This window comes from Polypterus senegalus, chromosome 6 (genome assembly GCF_016835505.1).
Source record: "Polypterus senegalus isolate Bchr_013 chromosome 6, ASM1683550v1, whole genome shotgun sequence".
NCBI lineage: Eukaryota > Metazoa > Chordata > Cladistia > Polypteriformes > Polypteridae > Polypterus > Polypterus senegalus.
Window position 1 is genome coordinate 147,652,783 of NC_053159.1, and position 19,038 is coordinate 147,671,820.

At 36.5% G+C, this 19,038-nt stretch overlaps 1 protein-coding gene across 1 annotated transcript in view; it reads left to right on the top strand.

Moving 5' to 3' along the window:
* The window catches only part of LOC120530667 (low-density lipoprotein receptor-related protein 1B-like), a 1,848,048-nt gene that overhangs the window by 1,098,308 nt on the left and 730,702 nt on the right, over window positions 1-19,038 (top strand). Inside the window, exon 24 of the mRNA XM_039755091.1 lies at window positions 9,687-9,932. Coding sequence (XP_039611025.1) covers window positions 9,687-9,932 — 246 coding nt within the window. The remainder of the gene's footprint in view (window positions 1-9,686; window positions 9,933-19,038) is intronic.

Consider the following 19,038-nt stretch of genomic DNA (forward strand, 5'->3'; position numbering starts at 1 on the left):
CGCAGGACACACACACCCACATACCAAGCACACACTAGGGACAATTTAGAATCGCCAGTGCACCTAACCTGCATGTCTTTGGACTGTGGGAGGAAACCGGAGCACCCGGAGGAAACCCACGCAGACACGGGGAGACCATGCAAACTCCACGCAGGGAGGACCGTGCAATTCATTACCTTAAATTTAGCTTCATTAGTTATCAGCTAAGCCTGTCTATCCATCTCTCTTTTTTATCCATTTTAATTCAATGATGAGGCTGTGGAGCACTGAAGGCCTTGCACATAGGATAGGCCATAAGCATTAGTGCTGTTGTTATTGTTGAATAATCCTGAATTGCTGTACATATTTTGAAGCTATGATTTTATTTTAAAAGAAAACATAGGCTTACAAGAGATAAATATTACATATTTCTGCAAACTGACAACAACAAGGAGAACCTCCTTTTATCTTTGTTTATACTACATTCCCAAAGGCAAAGACCTGAGACATCTTTTCAATCTGCCTACAGATAACGCCAGTCAAAACAGGCCTGGAGTGTTGATACATTTCATTAGTCTGTAGCTCTTATCCTCTACATGCTGAATTATATCCAGTGGTGATTAAAAGGTGTAATTATTTTCCAAATTTATTCCCACCTGGACAAAATTTATCTAAACAGCTCTAAGGTTTTTAGTATGCTATGAATGTTTCCAAAACTTCTATCTTCCTACTGTAGTACAATATTAATGTTTAGTGTTTTCAAACAGACTCAAATTCTATATTCCATGCTGTTTGTAAGCCGTCAGAAATTAAAATATGTTTTGAGTGAATGCTGTCTATTCAGAACATGAATTTAAAAATAAAATGAGAAACTGTCCAAATTATTTAAAAACTCACTTTTAAAGTAATTTATTTATATGAAGTCTATGAATAGCATAGAAAAATAACTTCAGAAAGTATTACCTGAGGAGAAGCTGTGCCTCTCTGAATCCTATTTATAGCTGGCTTCACCACTTGCGACTATAACACCTTAAAGCGTTGATTAATTCAGGAACCCACATCAGCCCTGCTACTCAGTGTCATGATTCTTTGGGCTCTGCATGAGCCTGGGAAACATGTTAAAATACTTACATTATTTTGTCCATTGCAAGTTGTTATATTCAACAGAATAAAATTAATCCATAAATGCTTCCTTTGCTGTGTTAGGATCCTAGGGTGACCCTTTTCTCCCCTTTATACTCTTTATTATGTAGACCTTAACAAAATGTCCCCAAATCCTTGCAATGGTCCTCTTATGTTACATTACCTTTTATATCTTAGACCTCAGGCAACAAGACAAAGTACCAGAAGAGGCAGAAGGAAAAAAAAGTTACTCATATATCTACTATATATAATATGTGTAAAATAATAAACAAACTCAAATGAGTGCATCAAAAAAATACCATTACAGCCTTGGTGGCGATTCATCTTGAGTTCATACACTTATTACCAGGTAGCACTGCATCTGGTCCAGCTTGGACTTTGCTACCACAAGGCTTTTAAATACAAAGAGTGATGGCTTGCACCTCCATGGGTGGAAAATGGTAGAGAGTGAGAATGAGAGACAAAAAGTCCGAACATATGTCATATTTTGTTTCCTGTTTCACATCCCAGACCAGTGGGGCATTGTGGTGCAGAGTTAATCTCCTGATTCAGTGATCAATCCTATTCAACTTGAATTTAGTTTTTCAATAACAAGTTGACTCCCTACTTCAAAATAGTTCTTGTTTCATCACGATCTCCAGCCATACAGACTGCACTTTCAGCTCAGGCTAGGTGGCCAGTTTCAAAGGTTTATGGAGGGGAATGACTCATAAGAATATCCTGCCCAGAGATACAGTCAAGCACCAAGAAGATTGAGGAATGCCTTCAACCCCTTTACCTCAAATTACATTCCCCAAAGCAGCACTTAACATAAACTGCTTATCAGTGATAGCATTGCTAAAACTTTGGGGGGTTTATAGTGCATAATTTAAAGAAAGCTGTTTTGTTTCTTTAAGTCATTAATTAATTCATAAATGGTAAAATACAAACAATTATCAAAATATTAAATTTTAATGTACATTACGCTTAACCTCTGATGATTTTTTATATAACTGTCTTTCAAGATCATCGTTATTTTATCCACAGTCTTAGTGATCTACCATTTTTACAAATGCTAACTTAAGATGTATGGACGGGGGGGCAGCATAGCTCTTCCTCCAATCACAGTTCGGTATAACCGTTTGTTCACTACATATTTTCTTTAATTCTCAGACAATCTAAAGAACTTGTATGCACTTATGTTTCAGAAGGCTGATGACTTTTATCCACTTGGTAAATATAGCATACTGAACTTCTACATTAGTATCGGAGCTTGAATCATCATCCCTGTGGTCTGCACTGCATTCATTAGTAATGTTGATGAGACCATTAAATGCCTAGTAGCTGTTAGACTACACGTTTCTAACAATATTGCACATCCATTTGAAAATGCCAGGCATTTTGTTTTCTGAAACAGTCGTCACAACATTTCCTGCTCACATATCCTAACACATTTATCAACATAATGTTGCAACCACATTCAGAAAAGCATTCATGTTGTTTGTTAAAATGGATTAATTATTTAAGGTGAAAATTGAATTATTTTTTTGGAATCTTTCACTGTACTTCTTTCTATGAATCTAGAAGCACAATATACTAAACACTTAAAAACATTTTAGAAAAATTTGTTTTTTGATTTTCATTCATGTTAGCTGCCATGGAACCAATGAATTGAAAATATCTAGCTGTTTATGAAGATGATAAAATCAACATCCCCTGACAATTACTGTAAAATATTGAATAAACACATTTACTTTACCCAACATCTCAAAAATGTGTAAGTTTCACTACAGAATCATTCCATACCTTCCTACATGGAGAGCAGTCTTCAGTAGAACGTTAGTTCCTGGTTTGTTCTCAGCGCTGGAGAGAGAGTTGAATACTTAACTGACCCTAAATTACACTACGGGAGTCAAAAAATGGAAAGTTGGACAGATGTTTTATATAATTCCATTAACCGTCAAAGAACTTCTGCTTTAAATACTATTTTTCATATAATCTTGGGACTATACTTTCTTAGAAGACTGGCTTCTTTCAACATCTGCAATAAGATGCTGCAGATGTTCTATCAGACGGTTGTGACGAGTGCCCTTTTCTAGATAGTGGTGTGTTCGGGAGACAGCATAAAGAAGAGGGACGCCTCATGCCTGGACAAACTGGTGAGGAAGGCAGGCTCTATTTTAGGCACAGAGCTGGACAGTTTGACATTTGTGGCGGAGCGACGGGTGCTGAGCAGGCTCCTGTCAATCACGGAGAATCCACTGCATCCACTGAACAGGAACATCTCCAGACAGAGGAGCAGCTTCAGCGACAGACTGCTGTCACTGTCCTGCTCCACTGACAGACTGAGGAAATTGTTCCCCCACTATGCGACTCTTCAATTCCACCCCCGGGTAAATGTTAACATTATACAAAATTAACTGCCTGTTATACCTGCATTTTTATCACTCTTTAATTAATTTTTTTTTTTTTTATCAGTATGCTGCTGCTGGAGTATGTGAATTTCCCTTTCACATAATATTAATAAAGTATCTATCTATCTATCTATCTATCTATCTATCTATCTATCTATCTATCTATCTATCTATCTATCTATCTATCTATCTATCTATCTATCTATCTATCTATCTATCTATCTATCTAGTTAATTGAAAAACTTTATTGTGCTTTACTTTAAAGTTTGTGCTCTATTACTTGTCAACTCTGTACATTCTAATTTCTCAAACTCCACTGCATTTGTTGTATAATGGTTTGTTTTCTTAAGTAACCTTGGGCGTGTGCTAAATAAATAATAATGTTTTAACCACTTTAGCTCCATTGTACATGGACTGACAGCAATTCTCTAAGATCAAGATAATCTTTAAAATCTCTGGGCTTTGAAGTGAATTATTATAGGTAAAAGGCTATACAAATGGTCAAGATCTGTTTTTGTAATGTATATTTTATATACAGCTACCTTACATATTGGAAGTTAATGAGGCAGCTCCATTGTTATCTACAACAATTATCGCTGATGTAGAAGTATACATTTCTCCATGCTTGTATGATGTTTGCTTTAGTTCACAATATTAGATCAATCAGTGACTCTAAATTGGTATTTCTGTGTGTGAAGTTGTATCTGAAGGATACTATTTGGGGACTAAATGAATAAATGAAAAACTATGGCCCTTCTGCCTTTCAACAGAAATCAGTTGGCTGTTTTATGCGATAGCAGCACTTTCATTTGTATTCATATGCAGGCCACCTCACTGCAACATCATATAGTTGCATACTCTTCAATTATAAATCAAGTGAAATAGTATCATATACAGCAACACGTTTAGGGCAAATTGTTCTTTCTGTTTGGGAAAAATTGTATACAATAAAAACATTTTTACTAAATCCAAAATAGCTACTTAACTTTGCACCAGTGTATACACATATACTGTGTCTACCATAGGCCCAAAATAGTTTAGGATTTAAGATAAAAATACAAAGACAAGGCAAAAGAACCATATGCCACCTTTTACTTCTGCACATATGGTAGGTGCTTTAACAATTTACATTAACATTTGATCTCAATCAGAACCAGAGATCAGGAATGGAGTAAAACAAACTTCTCAAGAATTTCTTGAAAAGAAATAAAACAATTGTATGCTTAACAACAACCAAATTAGCTACAAAATACAATGTCAAATCATGATAAGTGAATGATGCAACATATGAAGAAAAAGTTTAAATCAACTGACTTAGAAATCTAAAACAATTTATACAGTGTAGGAGTCAAAATTGAACATTGTTAAAGGTAGGCATCAACAGTGGAATTATAATGATCACAAACCTGTTGTGATATTCTTGTTTTAAAATTTTTTTCTGCATTTCTCTTTGTTTCTGGCAAGACATGTACATGCTGTTTAGAGGGTTCAGAGTATGTAGAATTAATTTCTTTAATTTTTGTTTCAATATTATTTCAAGGTTGTTCATTTATTTTCACAATCTTCCTTGACACCATTGTGTTTTGCATGCCATTTTGGCATGGTTTGTAGCCAGTACTGATGTCGTTCCTATGGTAGGGCTACTGGAAGTGCACGTGATGTCATTGTTCGGAGTGCCAAGTCACAGAATATCCCTAGGAGTCCAGTTAAATCAGTTATTGAGGGTATTTTCAGTGTTTAAAAAATTCTAAAAAGGGAAAATATTTGGCTTAGTGTTTTGGGTTACATTTATTAATTTATAGATCTTTATATAAGGAACTTGGTCTGGTGTTTTGACTCAAGTATCATCTGCTAATCTGTACTAAAACAGAATCTGCCCTGCCCACTGGGTGGAAGAAAACCAGCAGCATTCAGTCATCTTATCACTACAAATAGTGAGGCTGAATTATAATTTGGTAATAATATCTCTCTATTATAAAAAGAAATCCTGGAAAGCAAAAGCAACGCAATGATACGTTATCTTCTCGGAAGTTCTCGAAAGACATTTAAAAGACCCGCGAGACAAAAGAAACTTGCCACGGAGCGTCTCGCAGGGACCGTAAACATGAGACTTGGTGCCTGCTTACAACAGATATCATCTAAGAGCACATCCCTCAAAAAACAGTCAGTCGTGTAAAAGCACGTATTGCACACAGATCATGTGCTGTCAACACATATAAAGTGTATAAGGACAATATGGAGAATAGACACCCAAAGCGCTGGAGAGAAAAAAAGGCAGATAAGAGTTTATGAAACAAGTAAAATTCGAAACTATTGCAGTGTCCCAGCCAGGTTGCGGCCTTTTTTGTTTAAAGTGACTGTTCGGTCCGATTGAGGGTGGGCAGAGTACAGCACGTAAGAGTGATAGCGGGGTATTGATTGATGCGGTAAGGAGGGTCGAGACGCGGGGGATGAAGGATTGGAGAGGGTGCTAGAAAGATGTGTTTGGGGTTATGAAGTCAGCGATTGTTCAAGTAAATCTTTTGTGACACTTTATCATATCAGTCGCTACAGTATCAAAGAAAAGATAGACAAGGTGGCATTACCGCAAAACAAAAGGTGATTAATCATCAGAACCAGGTGTAATTGAAAAAAGAGCAAGGCAAATCAAGGTCAGAAATAAAAGGCAAAGAGTAGACAACAAAGTCTTTTCGCATTCGCATCATACTTATGCACAAAACGTGGATTTACACAATAATGGACCATACGCTATGAGAATCTGTGGTCCTGCAAGAGTTAAAGGAACGACAAGTTGAATTTCAAAGAATACACAATTCGGTCAGGTGTATATTTATGATCACGGGGAAGTGATGCAAATTTTAACAGGCAAAAAGAAAGGTAATGCATATATTCCGCGAATAACATTACACACCAAAGGAGATCGTGATATGCCATTTGTATGAAAATGTTTACAGTTTACTGTGAGAATAGCTTTTGCTATGACAATCAATAAATCACAGGGACAAACATTAGAAAAAGTTGGATTATTTATTAGAGAAACAGAAAATATTCACTCACAGGCAGTTATACATTGCGTTGTCACAATGTGTCTCCAAAAAATATTGTTTTTAATGAAGCTTTAAAGTAAAAGTGCAAATAATGAAATTGGAACAATTCCAAAGAAAAAAAAATTTTAAATTGTATAGCCGATTAACCAAACACAGGGGTTGGCGAGCGAAGCGAGCAGGGGGCGAAGCCTCCTAGTCACTCAAAAGACAATGGACTCAGATCTAACAATTACTGCAACGGCTTTGCCTTGTCTTGAGTTCTTAGCCGGATGGCGTCATCTCTGTAACAGACGGAAATTTGTTTGGTTTTTGACAAGTTTTTGTTAAGCATAGCAAGATTGGAGCCTGTAATGAATTCTTTGCCATTAAGAGATCGTGTGTTAAACAATGCAGTATTAGCTAATGAGGGATCATTGTGTACAGATCCATAACCAGAGTTTATTTTGGCAAATAGCAAATTTGGCACACTGACACTCTTATTTACAAAGACATGAGTAGGACGGCGTATACCTGAACAAATGCTGCTGGTGAACTTTCCATTCACAGCCCAGCGGTGGTAGCGACCTGACCCATGATGTAAAATATTTCAGACATTCCAGTCTGATCATTTGCTCTGGACAAATTGTTTAAGATGCAGGAGTTTATCACAAGAGTATTTCAGCAAAGTTAACAGCCAATACTTATCAGACAATAGTAGAGTACACTTGAGCAGCCCAGCACAGTGGGGTGATGCAAATGAACAGGAATAGCAACATAGCAAAAAATTCAGTTGAAGCATAAGCTGATACCACTGGAGGATTGATCCATTAACACTAGAATCCCTGAAGCCTACAAAAAAAGTCGTAATGCCTGGCTACCTTAAATTCCTTCGCACCTCCTCATCAGTGTCTTTGTCATCAGCAGGCAGCCTGTTCACTGATCCCCCTATGGAGGCAGCTGAAGTCAAGTCAGATGCTGAAGTCTCTTTTTTAGGCAGTGAGGTGTTTGGAATTGTATAGGGTAAATAATATATTGTTATTTGGGATGCATACATTTCATGTGTGTTCAGTGTCTACAATGATCTGAGTAAATGTAGGATGACTGGAAATGATTTCCTTTTTCTTTGGTTATATTCTGGAATAAAAGCACACTTGTTTTGTTATACCTCTTGTGAAAGTGTTTATTTGATATTTGGACTTGGACAGTCTATACACATTATACACTTCACAACGGTATTTTGTCATTATTACAGTAAGATGAAAAATTTTCTGTTTTAGCTATGTGTTCAACATTTCTTGCCTTGTATTTCCTGTCATCTTGCATTTACCCAGGTCGTTGTAGACACGAAACACACATGAAATGTATGTATTCCAAATAACAATATATTATTCACCCTATACAATTCCAAAGAGATCATCACCAGAAAAAGAGACTTCAGCTTCTGAATTGACTTCAGCTGCCTCAGTGAGTTACAGTATAACCGTGGTTATTACAGGTGTGATTGCCTTAGTGCTGAAAGCCAAGTGGGTGTGAACATCAGATCATTTCTCCAGCAGAAGGGAGTAGAAGACAGCAATCCAGTATATCCATTTTATTTAAGAAGACAGAACAATTCCAGTTCCCAAATCTGCAAAGAAAAATTATGACAAATCAGTCATCAGGCTGAAGCAGGCAATCAAAAGAAATTTTTGCCCAGTGAACCACAAAAAGATTCAGCTCAGTTGTCCCTGAGGCTGTGAACTCAGTCAAGGTGAAATCCATAAAAAAATCCAAATTCAACACAAAAAGTAATCAGTTGCATCCATGAGCTATACATACAGTAACAGAAAGTGAATAAAGTGCAGAAAGTGCAAGGTTCAATTCTGATTTTAATGAAAAGTTAAAGAGAAGGAGCAGCAGCAGCATATGTGTAAGTATACATCCTGTATAGTTTTTATTTTGTAATCATAGCATTGACCAACTTGAACAAAGAAATCGCATATTACCAGTTATAATTAAGCTAATAAACCAATGCAGGCTCTAAGCTTTTAATTAGCAAAACATGACATTTACTGTTACTACAAAGATGGTCTCGGCTGCTCATGCCCAGTATTTTGAGGGAGCTTTTTTCGTCCATCCATCCATCCATTATCCAACCCACTATATCACAGGGGTCTGCTGGAGCCAATCCCAGCCAACACAGGGCTCAAGGCAGGGAACAAATCCTGGGCAGGGCACCAGCCCACTGCAGGACACACCTACATACCAATCACGCACTGGGGACAATTTAGAATTGCCAATGCACCTAACCTGCATGTCTTTGGACTGTGGGAGGAAACCCATGCAGACACGGGGAGAACATGTAAACTCTACGCAGGGAGGACCCGGGAAACAAACCCGGGTCTCCTAACTGCAAGGCAGCAGCGCTACCGACTGCGCCACCATGCTGCCTGAGCTTTTTTCGTGTCAGTTATAATTTTAGCAACTCCTCGTTACCAGCATTATTGCCATATTACAAATTACTTACCCTAGTAAGTGATAATTCAAGTTAAGTATTCTATGGTGCCATATCAAATAAAAATAAATTGATTGAATGCTTGCTTGTTTGTCAATAAGCTTTCTGCCACATGTATTGATTCTATAAAATTTTCTTTAGCCTATTCAGTTGTGTGTATGTGTGTTAAAATTACTGTTATAATCATAGAATATATTAGAATTTGTTAGAATGTTAATGGTGTAAAATATCCCAACTCCATTAAATGTGTTGGTTTTAATGTATATGTCTTTTAAGGCTCTAAGTTCTAATGTTTTGCCTATCAATGCTATTTAATCTCTGTTCATAGAGTATGTGTGTGTCTCTACTTTACTACTTAAAATTGTAATAATGAAACATTAATAACAAAAGTAATACAAATGAATATCACAATTTTAAAAAGTCACCAGAGTAAAATGTAGTAATAATTATGAATTGTAATAAAAATGGTGAAAATTAAACAATAACTTAGTTATCTAGTCATGTGTAAGGTAATAAAATTACTGTCTAACTTCAGTCCCTTTTATTGGAAACATAACTCTTAACTATTTATGACTTATTTCACCAGTTTTAAATATAACACCGCTAGCTTGTCATTTTAGTCTTATTTCTTCCTCTCCTTTCTTTCCCCAGATGAATGCTCCTTAAATAATGGAGGTTGCAGTCATCAGTGTGCTATTGCTCCTGGGAGAGGAATTGCTTGCTCGTGCCCTGTGGGACTTCATCTCAGCACAGACAACAAAACCTGTGAAATGGTAGATTACTGTACCAAACACATCAAGTGCAGTCAAGTGTGTGAGCAGCACAAAACCACTGTCAAATGTTCTTGTTATGATGGGTGGAAACTCAGCACAGACGGAGAGAACTGCTATAGCACAGGTAATTTGTAGCAGTTTGTATGATAAAATCATTTTATTTATTGTGTCAGACTGGACTACTGGGATATGGCATGCCACAGGTCTTCATAAATCAGTTATTCATACTGTGTGTGTTGGCTAAGACAAGTAATTTGACACTGATAAAGATCTAAATTTGCACACTTTAATTTTGTTTGTAAATCAAACTGTTCTTAAAGTGGGTATGGTTGTACAGTGGTAGGCTGCAGCCTTAGAATAAAGAGACTGAGGTTTGTGTCTTGGGTATTTCCTGCTTTGAGTTTTCATATTCTTTTTAGTTAGAGAATAAATGGTTTCATTTTGCTTGACTTCTCACTACATCCATAATGGCTAACACAGTACAACACCATAGTACTAAGGTTTTGGTGTTTCTCTTTTCGTGTTTCACGTATATTTTAGAATACGCAACAAAAGCATACAGTATGTAATAGTTTTATATAAATATCCACACAATTGTATATCAATTTGAATTTATTAAATGAAAAGGTAAATGTACACAAATATGAGTGATATGTTTTACCTTTTGTGATAGTGCTAGGTATGACAAATAATCACAAGAAATTTTGGGGTTCCAGACAGGTCTCCACATTTAATAGTAACTAGTGATGAGCAAGCACTAAAGTGTTTGGGTGTTCGGTCCGAACACATCGCGATGTTCGTGTGCTCTACCGAGCACCCGAGTATAATGTAAGCCAGTGGGAGACAACCAGGCACCCCCTGCTCTGAAGAGCTGAGGGTGCCTGGTCCATTGGAAAAGGTCAGAAAGTGACAGAAACACCTCCCAAATGGACCGGGAACAGCATGGGGATCATGTCTGGATGCATCTTGGACTCTCAAGTCGCTGATGGGAGCCAGTTTGTCGGAGTTGTACGCCACTTTTACGGACTGACAAAAACACGCCCAAAACCTTCCAAAAAATCAATTTTACAGGAAAAATGATGCTCTAAAACATTATATGCCAGTGCCTGCAGGTGAGCTGACACTCTAAAACATTATATATATGCCAGTGCCTGCAGGTGAGCTGACACTCTAAAACATTATATGACAGTGCCTGCATATATAGCACCCAATGACGTGTTCTGGCCAGCCAATCACTGTAATGCCAGCACCTGACATGGCTACTGGCATTACAGTGAAGGCAGTATTGAACTGCCCCTTGATTGGCTGTCTCCAACCCGCGAAACGTGCGGGGCGGACCACTCGAGCATGTTCGGCCAAGCATGCTCGCTTATCACTAATAGTAACTAAAAGATTCATACAAAAAAGGCACACAATGATGCTTTTACAAACCGGAATCTAGAACAAGCTGAGTACTTTAAGCGATTAGGTCTGGATTGGAGTTTCATCTTTCATGAGTGTCAGTCTAGAATGAGAAACCATTGCCTGTGAGTGCCTTGCCTTTATACTCCCCCAGCCAGAATGGGGTCTAAGTTAGTTCTCCTGGCTGTGGGAACTAAAAGAGACTTTACCTTTAGCAACCGTGCCCTATCTCGTCTGAGGTGGGATTGCTTACCCAAGATGAGTCAGGAAGCTGATTCATAAACTCACTTGCCCGACACAGTTTAACAAATTGAATGCAAAACCTATTCTTCATTAAGCTTTTTTTTTTAACATTCATTTTTCTCTCTAGGATACACATTTCCTTTCCCAAAATCCCACCACTCATAACACACTGTAGCAAAGTAACTACAAGAGTTCTGATAAACAGCAGTATAACATTAACGAATCAATGGATACATTACATTCAACAAAACATGCTCTACACATTTTGAAAAAGCCAATAGCTAAAACAGACCACTTCTCTAACTTTGCATGCTGAGAGGACAACTCCATACCTTCAAACATTCATTCATTTTCTAGTTGCTTAATTCTTAATTAGCCTGTGCTTATCTATTGACCATGGGTGCTGCTCCAGTTCTTGCTAGGGAAAAATCATAAACTATACTATTAAAAATAACCAGTCAAACTCCAATGTTCATTTCTCGAATATGACAGGAAAATTGGAGTGTGATGCCCTGGATGTCCATGGCAAAACTCACCCAAAAGATAAGGCAAGGTAAACATTTTTAAAAGCTGTACAAATCTTGGGATGTTTAATTCTTTTTGCATTTTGTTTTACATTTGTCAATTGGGGGAAATGTATGAAAAGTTTCATCCTGAAAAGAACATATTCCCAAAACAAAACCAGTTCAAATCTGATCCAAAGTTATAGTAATGGTTAACTTTTTGTAAAATCTTGTTTAGATCCAAAAGTTGGTGGAAGTTCTCCAATTTTCAGAAAATACTGTAGTCAGTCAAAATAAATTCATGGAGACCATATCGCTGTTGACAGATGTATTTCCTGAGAAGAAAAAAAAAAAAATGAAATGCCTTTTCAAGAATGTGTTATTTTGTTATTATTAATTAATTTCACTGCATTTTTAGCATTTTTTGCTTTGTTTTCTTTTACCTACCCAGTTGGTATAGTCCACATTCATTGATACCAAGGACAGCTGCCAACACATTCCTTCGGGCAAATCTTCCTTCGTCTTCCTTTGTTGACATCTGGTATTCTCAATACAGCATTCTTTACTACTTTGACAGGTGGCAACTTTTAGTTTGAAAGGGAAATAAATTTTCTATTTGCTACTTTAATCCCAATTTGGCACCTTCACATTCAATATTAATACAATTCTTTTGGAAGCAATTGTTATCTGTCATAAACTTTATTTTGTTCAACTGACTTTCTAAAGATTGCATTTATAATAATATGACATACTGTATATTGAACATGTGTGTGCACCAGAAGTTTCAGCTTCACAAATGGTACACAATATACTGTATTTTCTTTTTAATATATTATTTAACTTATGCTGTGTCCTTCTTTGAAATATTCCTATTTCACTCCTCGTTTTGAGATTCTGATTTAATAAAATGCTGTGTTAATACTATTTCTAAATTTCTTTTCCCTTCAAACAAACGTAAAGTTTTATTGAAAGGTAACAGTTATCCAGTTATTTTTAGCCTCTCAAACATATGATGTCTTTTTTATTGTGATATTTGAGAAATTGTTTTATAATGAGGGTGTTAAATGTATCAGTATAATATGTATTGCAATAAATGAAGCATGCTTTAAATGAAAAATGGGAAAATTAAAGGCAAAAATCTTAATGGCATCAAAAACAGAACAAAAAGAAATAAAATACTGAAGCAATGAAATTGTAACATATTGTTAAAAGTGTATGAATAAATTCCAGTATGGGAAGAAAGATGTTGCAAAGGCAATTGTTCGTGGAATATGCAATTTCTGTAATAGTGGCACAATTGGAAAGGTCCAGGAATACATTATTAATGAGCAGAAAGTTATCAAACTAACAACAATGTTGCAGAATTCATACTGTGTCTCTCTGGTGATGGGTAATTCAGAGGGATCAGCAATTAAACTTTGAGAAACAAAGGACACCCTTAGTATACCAAACACTACACACCATGAAACCTGTGTTTCTCTGCCAGATGCTTACTTAGCATTGTAGTTTGTCCATATTGTTGTATCTACTCTTCTGTAGCTCCTGGCAACTTGGCCAAATATTCCATATAAGAACCTGCTATCACAAATGAGTTACATATTTAGGGAAGAATATTGTTTTCTACAAAGAGTTTTCAATCTCATCAATGATGGGTTTTTTAATCCTAATGTGTTTGCTGTTAATAGCACCATTCCTATGTGGAAACCCATAAACTGCTTGAAAATTGACAGTCTCTGAGCCATGCTGTGTACTTTGTTGCACAGGCACTGCACACACTGGTAACTGAGCAGTTTTTTTAAGAATACTCTTCTATCTAGGGAATCTGTCTGGGCATTGGGCATTCTGAAATAAACCTGCAGCAAGACATCTTTTAAAGTAACCAGAATTTGCATGTTTTTAGTCAAGGGCACTGCTGTTTTGTTGGCCTTCTAACACGGTTAGAACATAAATGTAGTACTTATATGAATAATACTTTTGACTGTTTCCTCCTCAGTTGCTCAATCAATATATATTTTCTAAAATATACTTTATAGTTTTCTCTTGTGTTGTTTAAGAAAGTTTTGATGTCTTTAGAACACAGCATGTGGTTAAGTGACCATTTTCGGTCATACAGACCAAAAGTTCAAAAGCTTCTCACCTCCTTCTGAGGTATTCAGAAGATACAATGATTAACTTCTCATCAGTGAAGGAACCAGCCTTATGCTTGTAAGATCTTAACTTCTTTATTTCAGTGGATCCTTGATTCTTAAAATTGAGAGGTTTTAACACATGACCAAATTCTTGATAATTCTTCATAAATAAATTACTATGTACTTTGCATGATTCCAAAACTATCACAATATCCAGATGATACACCATGTTTGCCATTTTTGTTATTAATATTAAAGAATTTCAGGTGATGTTCATAATTTAAATTACATACTGTCTAGCTGCATCAGTCTGAAAAAGTCAGCCTGACGAGAATTTCTCAGGATTATATCTGTGCTTTTTGTATCTTAATTTTCCCCATCTCCCTTTTTGTTATTTTAATGTTTCTAGTTTTACCACCATCCCTTTCCTTAATAGTGTGCTTGCTATTGTTTGTATTATATATTATAACTAATCCTTGCTATTGTTGATAAGCTCCCTTTTTGTGCTGTTAAGATTTGGAGTAGGGAAGGCACAAGGCCAGAATCTTACTACTGCTTTGCTCAGCAGAGGCTCGCCTGACTTTAGCCAGGATCTTAAGGCACCTGCTGGCTTCAGCTGGAACAGGCCCCCCAACAATGGGAGGCTTTCAAAAATGATAAAATTTTCAAGATCAGGCCAAAAACCCCACAAGGAAAAGGAGGACCATAAATAAACCTTCAACTTGTAAGAACAGAGCCGACAAAGAATCTTTATAAATAAATACATTACCTTAATAAGAATAAAACAAGGCAAACTCTCCACAGAGTAAGAGAGATAAAAAAGGAGTTGCCTCAAAAGCAGCCCTAAGCAAACAAAGTCTCAGTACGCAAACTTAAAATCAAAATCCCATTAAACAGAGAAAAAATAATCAAACAATCCAGACAATCCAACAAGAAGAAACACAATAAATACAGAAAGTCAAGTAAATGACAAATGTTCCCCACTCCTGAACCTTTTCAGTCAATTTAAATAACTTGTGGGAAGGTCCAGAATCGGTGACGTCAGGGTGGTCCTACCTCTTGGGTCTCCATGAACAAGGAACATAGAGCAGAATGACAGTACAGTACACAATTATCATATCACTTATAAAACCAAAAGAAATAATCATTCAAACTCAACTAAATGTATACTAAATCCTAAAGTACACATAACTTTGTTGTGATACATGACACTTCCCTTACACTGCTTTGAGTTTTTGGTCCTTGAAAATTTTAATTTTGTTTCTTGTTTTAACATTTGTTTATTGCCTTCTATGTTTGGTTTACACGCTTGGTTTTGACAGTTTTAGGACCCCTGGATTTTTATTTTGCTACTTTCTTTGACAGCTTGGTTTCCTTTTTATATAGTACTAGCAGCGCATGGTCTTCGGGACAAAAACAACCCGAAGACTCTCTAACAGTTTTACTATATTGGTGAACTTGCAGAGGCGTCAGCTAAGTGGGCTGGGACAGCTTGTATCGAGACTGACGTGTAGGCAAGTGCAGCTGTGACACAAATTGAACCTGGAAGCTGTCTCAGGCAAAAACATGATAGCTCGTTGTGTAAATGTACAACGCACAGGTATCTCTATCCAGCAGAGGGCACTAGCTCCCTGGTTGGAATAAGTTCTTTTGTAATTGCGGCGTCTTAAGTCACCTGAAACTATATAGATATAATATTAAAAGGTGATACCCCTCTCATAGTGATACGACGGTAAGAAATCACACAAGAGAAAATAACTTACCTTTCTTTAATGACGATTTACGCGGCATAACAGACGAGGAAGCCATAGCAAGACTATTATCGAAGTGGGATCTCGATGTATATAGTCTGCCATTTTCGTCGCTGCACTGGAAGGATTTTCAGGATCGGATGGCATTATCTCCCATCTGTCCATCTGCTTCAAATGTGTGCCGAGAAGTGTTCCAAGGCTTTATACTCTTTCTCCATGTGCAGGCCCTTACTTAGGTAAAATCATGCCATTCCAAACAAGGCAAAGAGAAGATCCAATATCATGTTGACTCTGTCACACAGAAATAGTGCATGTTGCCCATTTGTCTTTGTCTATCTTGTCCTATCCTGTCCTATCTTGGCCTAGCAGTTGTAAATGCTGAGCCCCTTTGTACTAAATCTGGCTCAGCTGTGCATGTAGAAAGAAAAGAAAAACAGGTTTAAAATATTTGCACAGAGCACGGTGACATTAAACTTATATTCTGATTACAGTATCACAAAGCTGAGTTTGTCTGCTTGTGTTGAATGAGAAGTGAGGTGCATGCAAGTGTTGAAAAGATTTAAAAGTGCATGCATGCACCATCTTACCAAGTACAAGTCACACTTATATAAACTTCTACAACTTCTTCACAATTCACAGCACCTCCCATGGTTGTGGTTGAGCGTGAGCAGAGAGGACTGCACCACACACATGTCTATCGTAGTGAGAACTGAGGTGCATGCAAGTGCCAAAAAAATTTAAAAGTGTATGCAGCATGCACCATCTAGTGGCTGTGTTTGAGCGTATGCACAGTGGACTGCTCCATACACATACATACCACAGGTCTTTTGTTTATTTATGTCTAATTTACTTCAGATTTTTGGTTTTGTTATTTGGCAATTTTTTTTTCTAAATTTTTTGTCTTTCTTTGAAAAATTATAAAAATATTTTAGAATGTTTCCTTATTTAACTTAATAAATTAATCATATAAGCCCTGTTTTTTTTGTGTCAGGGTATTTTCCCTCTTTCTTTAATGAGTTTGTAGGCTTCTAGTCTTTTTGAGAGTGTAGTCGTAGTACTTTGAGTTTTTTGAAATTTAAAATCATAGTAAAATGTATTTCTTGGGTGAGTGAACTTTTTCATCTTCTTTTTACAATTTTTTTTAGAAAAACAGAAAAAAAATCACTCACTTGGGGAATAATACTGCACTTTTACTTCACCTGTACATTTTAAATCGATATAAGACAATTAACCTGTGAACTTAATAAAATCAAGTTAATTAGGAAATTAATCAAAACTATAACAATTTAAATAATGAATACATATTAAAGTAATGTTCCTCCTGCTATCTCAATTTTCTACTTATTTAGAATACATTTTTGCCAATTTAATAATTAAAAAATAATCTTCAATACCATTTTGCAATCGAATTCTTCTAAATGCAATAATCACTTTTAATTTTAAAATATATTTCGCTATGGATTAGCCTATTCTTGCACACCCTAAGCTGAACACAGTCCTCAGTACTCCACATATGGACTCATTTGCTTTGACCTGAGCAGTCCACATGGCTGACTCCGGATGTCTCGTAGGCACTAAAGACTGACACATTTTGTTTTCTGGATGTACTTTTACAATGGAGGTTTATTCACCTCAGTTAATATCACTTACCCAAATGATGCATTTCTCCTTTTCTTGCTGCTCACTATTGGAGGCATCTCTCCTCAGCTGCTAACTCTGTGGGAAAGAAGTGGCTGTCTCCCCACAGCAGGTGTTCTGCATTTACTTTACTACTTCAGTCACTCAAGATTTACTGACAGCAGGGTAGTGTTTGTTAAAATAGTTAAAATGAACTAAAGTAGCAAACAATATAAATGAAATACATTATAGCAAATATATGATAAATATGTGCAAGCACCTTATCTTGTCAGAACTTTACCTATGCTGTGCACAGACAAATACTGTATGTTCCATCTTGTGTTTCGATCATAAACTATCCGGTCATTCTAGCCTAAGATTAAATTGTGAGCTTTACTCTGAGGTAAAATGGAAGAATCTGTGTATACACTTAGACATAACCATAAAACAGTCATGCCTAACCAAGAAACTGTGTCTCACTGTGCTCTCACAGATCCTCACACAACTCATCTGTGAGTAAAGTTCCACAGTTCAAATATAGTTCATCCTAGCTTGTTTGAGTAAAACCTCCAGCAAAAAGCTGCCCACTGTGGCTTTCCAAGCAACTTTCAGTAGTCCCAAAATGGCACTATGTGACAGAATTTAACACCAATTTGCTGTACCTTACTGATGACTGACAGTAAAGATTACTACTGTCTCATTTGATGTTTTTTCTGCAGCTTTCCTTACCTTCCTCCATCTAACCGAAAAGTATATTCTTAGTTTTTGGTATAGCAATATATTTTTTGAATAAAAGTCACTTTAAAAGGATTTAACAAGAATTTTAGATAAATAAGAATGACAAGCAAAGAATGAGAAGAATAAGTGAGGATTGAAAATGGAATAAGGTTGGAGTGTATTCTCTACCTAATCTGTGACCGACAAAGACATATTTGTCTTCTAATTCAGTTTTATGGCTATTTTCTCGTAATATTTTCCCATTTCTTTGGTGCTATTTGGGGCAAGACCCAAGAAAGAATCATTATTTCTCTGCTCACAATAGCTATACATTATTGGTGTCACAGCTTTCTTGTTCATTCTTGTGATGGCAAGTTTTGATAGCCATGCTGTGGATACTGTGCCAGTATTTCATTAGCATTTATTCTCACTAGAATTTTTTAGTTTAATAATAAATTCTTCACTAATTCATTCTGTTAACAAACCTGCTGTGTCAGGCATGCTGTGTTTTGAAGCCTTTCCCAAACAGAACTGGCTGGAAAATAGGAACCTTCATTGCTGTATTTTTTTCCTTTGGAGTTAATATTATGACAGAAACAAAGTTAACATTGAGATGGCTGAATAGAGTGGTGTGTGAGGACAGCACAGAGTTCTGCAACACATTGTTATGGTAGGTTCCAGGGACCACCTGCTGTAGTTTTAAGATGTATCCTCTATACCTAAAATAGGAGGAGTAGAGGGAGCTGGCAGTTTCTATTCACTGCATGCTGTGAACATATGGAAAGGTGTTACAAATTTTCTTTTAGCCTTTCAGTCTATAATTTATAGTGTGCCATACCAGTGGATTGGAAAAGCAGTGCTGTTATAGT